The 10,906-nt window shown below is 40.4% G+C and overlaps 3 protein-coding genes and 1 non-coding gene across 5 annotated transcripts in view; 2 read left to right on the top strand and 2 right to left on the bottom strand.

The window, feature by feature from the left end:
* Window positions 408-824, top strand: LOC109824227 (mitotic-spindle organizing protein 1A-like). The gene has a single exon (XM_020390763.1). The coding sequence runs from the start codon at window positions 543-545 to the stop codon at window positions 762-764; it is 222 nt and encodes a 73-aa protein (XP_020246352.1). The 5' UTR covers window positions 408-542; the 3' UTR covers window positions 765-824.
* On the bottom strand, window positions 4,486-5,741 carry LOC109823103 (la-related protein CG11505-like). Of its 2 annotated transcripts, none has more exons than XM_020389388.1 (2): window positions 4,971-5,741; window positions 4,486-4,734 (listed from the first exon to the last, which is right to left on the bottom strand). In XM_020389388.1, the coding sequence occupies exons 1-2, from the start codon at window positions 5,716-5,718 to the stop codon at window positions 4,700-4,702; spliced, it is 783 nt and encodes a 260-aa protein (XP_020244977.1). In that variant the 5' UTR covers window positions 5,719-5,741; the 3' UTR covers window positions 4,486-4,699. The 2 variants fall into 2 exon arrangements, with proteins under 2 accessions (XP_020244977.1, XP_020244978.1); XM_020389389.1 differs by having other exon boundaries at window positions 4,486-4,725.
* TRNAP-AGG lies at window positions 7,139-7,210 on the top strand. The gene has a single exon. It is a non-coding gene; the product is annotated as a tRNA-Pro (tRNA).
* The window catches only part of LOC109823540 (MHF histone-fold complex subunit 1), an 8,931-nt gene continuing 5,364 nt past the window's right edge, over window positions 7,340-10,906 (bottom strand). Inside the window, exons 2-5 of the mRNA XM_020389818.1 lie at window positions 10,832-10,904; window positions 10,669-10,740; window positions 8,251-8,331; window positions 7,340-7,627 (exon numbers count right to left, since the gene is read on the bottom strand). Coding sequence (XP_020245407.1) covers window positions 7,485-7,627; window positions 8,251-8,331; window positions 10,669-10,740; window positions 10,832-10,904 — 369 coding nt within the window. The 3' untranslated portion in view covers window positions 7,340-7,484. The remainder of the gene's footprint in view (window positions 7,628-8,250; window positions 8,332-10,668; window positions 10,741-10,831; window positions 10,905-10,906) is intronic.

Raw genomic sequence — 10,906 nt, 5'->3', positions numbered from 1 at the left:
CACGCCTCTGCCTGTCATGGTAATGTTTCATCTTTCTCAATATTTTTATGTTCCTGCTAAATGGAGATTTTGAGTACTTACTGTGAATTAATAATAACAAATGGAATTTTTTTGCACTTTATGTGAATCGATTATGCCATCTGACGGTCCAAGCCTCCTCCTCCCTTTCCTCCGCCACCTTCCCTCTTCACCGTCCATCGCCTCCCAGTCCTTCTCCCAAATTTAGAACAGGGCCCCCAAATTGTCAGCAACGCCTCTGCATTTAGCAAGTGCTAAATGAGTCATAAATGGTTAAGTGATCATAAATATGCCCACCCATTTATGACCCAACCAAAATCCAATCAAAACCATCCATTTGCCATCCCTACAGCACTCTAAAAAAAATCCCAAAGCTGGCCAGCGACAATTTGCAAAATTATGTAAGGTTTGAGGGCCTTCAGACCAATTCCAAACATGTAAGGGACTAATCTGAAGATCCGAGGGGCTAACAACGTAGGTTTTGTTTCTGATCAGATGAGCCTCTGGTGAGCTTAAGAGCGAGCATGGAAACGACGGAGTCAGGCCGGAACGCGAGGGAATCGCTGGATCTGGCGTTCAAGATGTCGAACATTCTGGAAGCGGGGCTGGATCGGCACACCCTCTCCCTCCTCATCGCCCTCTGCGATCGCGGAGTCAATCCCGAAGCCCTAGCCGCCCTCGTCCGCGAGCTCTCTCCTCCGCAAGATCCCGTCACCGCCCCAAACCCTAGCTCTCGCCAACCCTGACCTCACCCCGCGCGCGCGTTCTCTCTCCTTCCCTCTTTCTCCGGTAAAAGAAACTTTTTTGTTTACCCACCCCACCCAAAAAAAAAAGAAAGAAATTAACATATATAGATCGTAGTTATATTTTGCAATTTATAGTTATACACAGAGTGATTGTTAGCCTTCTTAAGAATATGCCCACTTGCATTTAAGTACTATAGTTTCCCCTGCTTTGCACCTATATATCCTCACCTGAACTTATAAACTCTAAAGTTTTTAAAATTTATGTTTTAATACCCTATGTTATGCATGATCATTTTTTCAAAAATTCTCATGCGATAATCACATGTTAATTTAAGAATTTTTAACACTTGCTTTTTGTTGGATTTATTATTGAACTTACTGTAATTGAACTTTAAATCTACTTGAATTCTGTTTTGGAATAGGATTCTGATAGTTTTAATAGTAAATTTAACACATATAAGGAGTTACCATATTTTAAAATTAGTAATTAAGTGAGTATGGCATGAGAATTTTCGAGGGGAAATTCTTATGTTTACATAACTGGAGGTACTAAAGTGCAAACTTTACAAACTTTAGCGTGTATAAATGCTACAAAAAATAAGTGAGGGTATATAAGTGCAAACTAGGATAAACTATAGAGTATTTAAGTGCAATCAATGTCTAACAAATAACCTGAGTTTACTAAATTTTGTTTATGTATCCTGGATTTTTGGCCTCCAAAATAAAAGTTCTAGCTCCTCAATTGGTAAATGCTAAATCAAGGAAAGTAAATAAAAAAAAGGGTTTTTCTATAGAGTGCTCATGGGCACTCTATAGAAGAGGAGAGAGATAGAGAGAGATGATTGAGGAGGGGGGCCTACCTGATTTGCATTGGGATCTCCTCTCTGAAAGAAGTTAATTCCTTGATTATTCCATTCACTTGATTAGGCTTATATACACATAGTACAAGACTAATCTTAGGCTACAATTACGTAATCTTAGGCTACAATTATGGGGACTAAATATACTCCTAACAAATATACAAGATTACTAATATAATTGCCTAATACAAAATATATTAACATATATTCTAACACACCCCCGCAGTCGAAGCGGGAGGTAGTCGTACGCTGAGACTGTCCCGAAAATCTTCAAATAGGACCAAAGGAAGGCCCTTCGTAAAGATATCGACAATCTGATAACGAGACGGAACATGTAAGACACGAACTTCGCCCCGAACAACCTTTTCGCGGACAAAGTGAATATCCATCTCGATATGTTTAGTGCGTTGATGCTGAACAGGGTTACCAGATAAATATATCGCACTAACATTATCACAATACACCAATGTAGCTTTCCGAATAGGACAATGAAGCTCCAAAAGAAGATTTCGTAACCAACAAGACTCGCTAACCACATTGGCAACCCCCCGGTATTCCGCTTCCGCACTCGAACGTGACAAGGTAGCTTGCCGTTTGGCGGACCAAGAGATCAAGTTATCACCAAGAAACACACAATAACCAGACGTCGATCGTCTGGTATCCGGACATCCACCCCAATCCGCATCAGTATAGGAAATGAGAGTAGATGTAGAAGATGGATATAGATGTAAGCCATGATCAAGAGTACCCTGAATGTAGCGCACAATGCGCTTGAGAGCGTGCATGTGTTCCTCCCTCGGGTCATGCATGAATAAACACACCTGTTGCACAGCATAAGTAATATCGGGTCTCGTGAATGTGAGATACTGAAGAGCCCCTGCAAGGCTCCGATAATGAGAGGGATCCTCATATGGTGTGCTAGAACTAGCACTGAGCTTCGGTTTGGTGTCAACCGGAGTAGGCGAAGGCTTACAGGATGACATGCCGGCCCGATCAATGATCTCTGCTGCATATTTCCTCTGAGATAAGAATAGACCACCTGCATGACGAGTTACAGCGATGCCCAAGAAATAACTCAATGGCCCTAAGTCTTTCATAGCAAATTCTGAGCTAAGAAGAGATATGATAGACTTGCGAAGAGTCTCAGAGGAAGCTGTCAAAATAATATCATCCACATATAGAAGAATGTATGCTGTAGCATTACCTTTACGGTAAATGAAGAGTGAATGATCAGAAGTACTGTGAGAAAACCCAAGAGAAGAAACATAGTCAGTAAATCTCTTGTACCAAGCCCGAGGGGCTTGTTTGAGCCCGTACAAAGATTTCTTCAACAAGCATACATGATTAGGACGATCTGGATCCCGATATCCAACGGGTTGATGCATATACACAGTTTCTTTGAGTTCTCCATGTAAGAAAGCATTTTTCACATCAAGTTGGTGAATGGGCCATGCTTTTGAGAGGGCCAAACTGAGAACAGTGCGAATCGTCGCCGGTTTGACCACCGGGCTAAAGGTGTCACCACAATCTACACCCACCTGTTGAGTTTTTCCATCACCTACAAGACGGGCTTTATGCCGCTCAAAAGTGCCATCAGATTTTTCTTTATGACTAAAAATCCACATTGAACGAATCACATTAACATCAAGTGGACGGGGCACCAACTCCCACGTCTTATTTTTAATAAGAGCATTAAATTCATCATTCATAGCCATTTTCCAATTCGGGTCACGAAGGGCCGACACGGGGTTACGAGGCAACGGGGATTTACTCACAGTTATGTTGAGATTAAATTGTTTCTTGGGTTTAAAGATCCCTCGTTGGCTGCGGGTAATCGGTCTTTGAGCTGGAATAGGACTGGCCTGAGAGGAAAGAGCTGGCGGTGGACTGCTGCCACTCGCTGGGCCTGGCGAAGTGGGCTGCCCAGTAGAGCTGCCAGGTTGGTCAAGCAAGGGGGATGATGGGCCTGGTGAATTGGGCTCAGGAGCAAGGGGGAGCTGACTGAGCTGATTAGGGGCAGCAAGGGGCTTAGTGTTTGGGCCATATTGAGAAGCCCAATGGTGAATGACATATGGAGACAACCCATCATCCAAGAAATCATAGGTATGAGATTGTGGAGTGTGGATTTTAGCAAACGGGAATTGGGCTTCGTCAAAAAATACATGGCGACATATGATGATTTTTTGAGAGGATAAATCATAACATTTGTAACCACGATGATTAGATGGATAACCCAAAAAGACACAAGGAGTGGAACGAGGTTGAAGTTTGTTTATGGTAGTGGAAGGAATTAAGGGATAGCATAAACAACCAAAAACTCGTAAATGTGAATACGAAGGGTCTTTTCGATATAGAAGTTGGAGGGGGGATTGATAGGCTAATTGTTTACTTGGAAGAATGTTGAGAAGGTATGTTGCCATTTGCAATGCATGATGCCAAAACGAAGGAGGTAAAGATGCATGAGCTAATAAAGTACGAGTGATGTTGTTAATGGTTCGGATTTTTCTTTCGGCTTTTCCATTTTGTGACGAAGTATGAGGACAAGATAAGCGAAAAGATAAACCATTAACCTTGCAAAACTCCCAAAAAGGCCCATTATCAAATTCTCTACCATTATCACATTGAATGTTCTTTATTTCCCGTTCAAATTGGGTACGGATGAAAGCTCTATAGGCTAGAAAAGTGGAAAAAACTTGTGATTTTTTCGACAAAGGAAATGTCCACAAATAATTAGAGAAATCATCCACCAATAACATATAATATTTGTGGCCCGAAGAGCTCAAAACAGGAGATGTCCAAAGATCACTATGGATAATATCAAATGGCATAATAGTGCATGAATTTGAAGAAACAAACGGCAACTTAACAAGTTTTCCAAGAGGACAAGAGTGACAAACATGGGAATTACGAGTTTGATTGCACTCAATAAATTTATTTAGCCTAAGGGAGTTAAAAACAGGTGCTCCCGGGTGACCCAAACGTTCATGCCATAATGATGGTGATAAAGCCGCAAAAGTAGATGGGGAAGTGGCTTGATTTGAGGTGGTGGTGATGGGATAAAGCTCACCCCGGCTCTCACATCTCATTCGAAGCATCCCCGTCTGAAAGTCCTTCACAGAAAACCCAAAAGGATCAAATTCAACAGAAACCGAGTTATCAGTTGTAAATTTCCGCACTGAAACTAAGTTTTTAATAATTTGAGGAGCATGAAGAACATTTTTCAAGGATAGGGGAGGGTTCGGGGGAGACAAGTTCGTGTGACCATAACCATGAATTGGAATTGTATGACCATTACCAACAATTATACCACGATTTTTGCTCAAATTAAAGTAAGACGTGAGATTACCTTGCCCGGAAGTCATGTGGGAAGTGGCACCGGTGTCCATGTACCAATTCGGATCCGGAGGAGTGAGACCGAGGGTGTGCATTGCTGCCTCGATATCCGTGGGCGTTGGTTGAACTGCTGCAGAGTAAACTTGCTGCTGTTGTGGGCGTGATCCTAAAATTCCAGCATGCCTTGGTGCATTGGGCCTGGCCCAAGAAGAAGTAGGATAGGGACATGGAGGAATAGCCCAAGGCATGAACGGCCAAGACCAAGGTTGTTGCTGCCCAACTGCCTGGAACCACTGCGGGACCTGCTGGCCGGAGTGCTGCTGTCCACCACCGCCGCCACCCCCTGAGCGGTTGCTTCCACCTTTGCCGCCACCACCACCGCGGCCACCTCCGCGGTTTTTGTTGCCGTAGTTTTTATTATTCCCTTTCTTTCCACCATTATTACGATTATGATTATTATGATGGGAATAATTATCGGAAGCATCATCTACTTCCCTAGCAGCAACCATGGCAGAGGCGGTGGAGATCGAATTTGCTAATCCCTTTTCTTCGAGACAGAGACTAGAACGTGCTTCATAAAAAGGGGGAAGAGGATTACTTTGACGAAGTAACGTACCAATATTCTTGTATGCTTCAGTGAGACCTGCAACCATTTGAAGGACGAGACGGTTGTTTGATACAGGAGCCCCAACATTCTTCAATTGATCGGCTAATACCTTGAGGCGCTGACAATACGCAGAGGCATTCGGGAAATCCTCCATTTTTGTGGTTGAGAACTCCTGCTCAAGAGCCACCGCCCTTGAGTTTTTGTTATCCTGGAAGATGTTACATAGACGGTTCCATGCCTCCATTGCCGTCGCATCGGGTTCAATAATGGTGTGCAAAAGATCATTGGATATTGTAGCATATATCCAAGAGAGAACTGTAGCATCAAGAGTTGACCACAACTCCTTCTCAGCATCAGTCTCCGGAGCCTTAACGGTCCCTTTCTCCGGCGTGATGATATGGTGGATTACACGGTGAGAACGAGCGGTGATTTTGAAAAGTTCCGCCCATGTCGAATACTGGACGTTTTCCATCTCAAGAGTAATAGAGATATGGTTCTTGATGTTTGACACAGCAAGGGCCGGGTGAAAGGAGTTTTTAGAGTCAGCCATGGAGGAAGACATGAATGAGAATTCTGAGATGGAGATGGAGATGACCTAGGGCACCGCGGAAGAGGAAGGAGAGGAGAGAATGAGGAAGGAGAGGAGAGAATCGTGCCCTAGGGCTCTGATACCATGAAAGAAGTTAATTCCTTGATTATTCCATTCACTTGATTAGGCTTATATACACATAGTACAAGACTAATCTTAGGCTACAATTACGTAATCTTAGGCTACAATTATGGGGACTAAATATACTCCTAACAAATATACAAGATTACTAATATAATTGCCTAATACAAAATATATTAACATATATTCTAACACTCTCCAATCATTTCTCTTTATCTCTCTCCTCTCTTATAGAGTGCCCATGGGCACTCTATAGAAAAACTCATAAAAAATTATCTACAACATAGGCAATTAAATGGTGTCTTGAGACACCATTGAACTATATAGCTCCGGTGTTGCTTGATGCATGAATGATTTTCCATACTCTGCTGAGGGACTTCTATGACAAATTAATATTTAATTTTCCAAATACCGTAGAGTATCCTTTATAGAAAAGAGTCTCACTAGGGGGCACACCTCCAACCACACTCCCTCTCTATCTATAGTGATAGTGGGCATTGCATGATATTGTTTTAAAATATCATGTATGGCCCACTGTCACTATAGATAAAGAGGAAGTGTGATTAGAGATGTGGTCGGAGATGTGCCTCTATATAGAAAATTATTTAGGAAGGAACAAGAAAGTGACCACACATGTCATCACATCAATTTCGAAGTTGATTATTGCATTTACTACGTATTGATTAGTTGACCGTACTGGTTCAATAGTGACGTTGCATTCGTACATTTAGCCGTTCGCACTAATTTTCAATAAGATTTTCTCTCTTGGACTGTGGGCCAAGATAATGGGCCTTTCAGGTGTAAATTATACTACCCAGAGTCCACAAATATTCACAAATGGCCTGTCTAACAGTGGGCCGTCTCTTTTGTACATTATTCTCCTGTAGAAAAAAAATGTCAACAAGGGCATTTGGTCTAGTGGTATGATTCTCGCTTAGGGTGCGAGAGGTCCCGAGTTCAATTCTCGGAATGCCCCTAATTTTTTAAAATACATTCATAAATATCTGAAATATAGTTGGATAATATTTTAATCAAGAACTAATATGTTTACAGTGGATAAAGTGTTATTCCTATATTTTTCAACCAAAGGCCAACAATCAACCTATTAACATACAGATACATTCATAGATGTCTGAAATAAAGTTGGAGAAACACACAAATTTTTTTGTCTTAGGATGGAGTATTTCTCTACATATATATATCAACCACGCAAATTACTTCAATAGCATTATAAGTAATGTAAACATGAACTACAAAGCAGAAAATTCTCCTTCATCTGGGGATTGCTTCTTCTTTGAAGACCTCTTCCTTTTCTTTTCAATTGCTGGTTCTTTTCCTTTCAATTCTTGAGCAAACGATCTTAACAAGCCAACCAAGTGTTCATTCCGATGAGCTGAAATCGAAATTATGTCCCAAAAAAGTTGGTGACAGAGAATTTACATGATAAAGAAATATCATGGAGCTTATATGATGGTTAACAGAATTAGTACACGTGAATCGAAATTACGTCTCAAAAAGTTGGTGACAGAGAATTTACAAGATAAATATCATGGAACTGATATGATGGTTAACAGAATTAGTATGCATGGATCGATAAAATTAACTGACAAACAGTGATTAGAAATTGATCAAATGGTAATTATCAGAGGATCAAGAGAAGTTAAGGTTCAATAGTAAGGGCGAAAAACAACGTTGTCATAATGGAAGGCCATTAATCGCATCGCGTAGGACAAGATTATAGTTAATGGAACAAGGACTAGAGGTGGCCCAAAGAGAACTAGGTGGCGAACAATTAAGCAGAATACGGTAATTGTAAGTAATCGGAGAAGATAAGCTAGTTAACCCAAAAATTTGGATAAAAGCTTCTTTATTTATTTATTATATTTTTTTCGTGTTGCGGTTGCATTATTAAAGGTAAACTCCATATAGTTAATAATACCACATAAAGCAATTTCTGCTAAGGCCATGCAAAAACTATTGATGCTAGATGAGTTTAAAGGCGATTAGATCACATACCTGATATTATGACATCTTCCATGTTGACAGATTTACGACCAGCATGTTGTGCAAACAACTCCACATCCCTAGCCAACTGTTCTGCTTTTGCAAAAGAATTAAAAAAATGACAAAAAAAAAATCTTGAGCAATAAGATAAGAACTGATCATTGGTTAGAGATGTAAATGTGCAAAAAGCTGAAATATTAAAAGGACTAAGCCTGTCAATGATTATAAAATGAAGAACACCCTGCATCTTATACAAGATGACATCGACAGGTTATAGAAGGTTCAGTAGGTTGAATTAGTATCTGGCATTCCCACCAGTCAAGTGGTATCAGAGGCATATTGGATTATATCTTTCCTTATGTTCTGGCGAATTTCCAGGTTTGATTTATCTAGAAGTTTCTGGAGTTAGAAAAAGATATACTAGGCATTATTTCTTCATATCTATGTCAAGTGGCTTCAGAGACAAGGCTATCTCCCGGAGATGAAAGGTGCTAAGCATGAATATAGTGACAAACTAAGCTTGCAAGGCCTGTTAGCCAGTTTGATGCTTTCTAGCGAATGTTGATGTACACTTCCAAACGTTTTGACAGAAGGGTTGAAATTTTGGATCCGGATGGCGACAGAAATCATGATTATGCGAAGAGTAATTGCACGTCTTAACCTAGTCCAAGCTCCAATCACCAGCAATAAGAAGATTTCAATTCAGACAAAGATGAGGCAGCAATAAGAAGATGTCCATACTTCAATCAGCATATACAATGGCAAGCAGGAGACAACGATTCCAGTCATGAGGAAGAAGGGTATGTTGCCCGTGGAAGGCAATTTGGATGGCAAAATGAAAACTCCAAAGAGTATCAGATGAAATCAAATCCCTACTTTCAAAAGCAAATCTTGATATCTAATCCTCATAACATTTTGGGTTTACGATGTCCAGAAAATCCTTGATTTGGGTAATAACTCTGTGGAGAAACATGTTACATTTGGGGCTTACAAACCTAAAGGAGGTGCAATTGTGTTGAGGGATGAGCTGCAGAATACACGAAGATGACAAGAAAAGGGTCAAAGAGAAGTTAGCGACAGATGAAGAAATTCTACAAGGTAGATTTCTATTATTACCAGCATATGTTCTTCTGTTATGTTACCAACATCAGCTTGAAGTATTTTATTTATTTATTCAGACTATCAACAAAATGTATGCCATGTGGCAAGGTATTTGGAACAATATACTTTGGTATTAAGCATAAAATCTAGTGTTTTAACACAACAGCAGATGCACTGAGTAGGAGTTCAAGCTTGTTGATTAATTTAACTCAAGTGAATTTATCGGGTAGACGACTTATCCCTTCAAAGACATTCAACTCCACATTTAAAGTTTCGATGAAAGTGAAAGTTATTAGGGATTTTCATGATGGAGCTCTTGAGGACAATGTGTAAACGAAATAATACTAGCCACAGATGGAGAAACTTTTTGCTATCATCATGAGTCCAGTCTGCCAGGTCACAAAGGGAAAAGCTTATGATACAGATTTGTACACTACTTCACCCTCACATGCATCCTGTTGAAACATAACAATATCCCTGTGGTCACATACTTTTCATAACCATAAGTTTGATTTCTTAATTATCACTTTCGAAAAATATGCAAGTCCATACTGATCTTTGTATCTTACAGTAGCCGCCTAAACCTACTAAGTTTGATCATCCATTCGCATGATGCATGGACAATAAAACTAAGAACGGTCTCTTCTGCGTTTCCACATTCTGGATATCTTAGAATGATTATGAACAAAAACAATCTCAGATCTAAATGGCTTACGAATTGAAGGAGCCGGAGATCTTACTTTCACCCTCCCAGTCTAGGAGAAACATATTTGAATCAAGTGGGAGTACATTTCTTGATAATTTCAACCCACATCAATTGCAAATGGACACCACGTCAAACTGATTGTAATCCCACAATTCTCTTACGCAAACTCTAGATAGCTTTGGTTTCCTTCAACCGGTCAGATTTACCACGATCAACTTGCAACCTTGCCTAAGCTACATACCATTTATTTGAGCCAGTGCATTATACAGAACAGAGGAAGATACTAGTTTGCGGATTGACAGAAAGTGTTACTCCACAATGTTTCAATCAAAAGGGACGAGAAAGCAGATTGCTTTCGGTACACTGTCATAAAATTTTGCTCTAAAGAAAACGAAAACGAACCTATTGATTCATGGCTACTACTCATCAAACAATCTATATGTGCATCTTCTCGAATTTGCGCCACCTTAGTTTTAAAGAGGTAATCATCATAAAAAATTCTTTAAATTGAAAAAAATTAGTATCTGTCTCTTAACCATTGACGGTTTCAGCTGTGGGATTCAGTCAAAATTACCGCAAATTCGAAGAAAATAAAGACAAGGGTTAGGGTTTTGAGAGCGGACCAGTGAATTTAAACGCCAGGTCAGCAACGCAAGCGACAACGGGCTCCGCGATCTCCATTCCCTGCTTCTTGACTGCTCGGGGAAAACAAATGCATCGATGATCTCAAAGTTTGAATTAAAAAAAATAGAAAGAAGGGATCTGAGATTTTTTTTTCGAACGAACCCTCGGATTCGACGATGGAGACGGCGGAGAGGCGGAATCGGTCCCTGAGAATCTCCGCCTTCTCTTCTGCTTCCT

This window comes from Asparagus officinalis, chromosome 9 (assembly GCF_001876935.1).
Source record: "Asparagus officinalis chromosome 9, Aspof.V1, whole genome shotgun sequence".
NCBI lineage: Eukaryota > Viridiplantae > Streptophyta > Magnoliopsida > Asparagales > Asparagaceae > Asparagus > Asparagus officinalis.
This window is presented reverse-complemented; position numbering and strand designations above follow the sequence as displayed.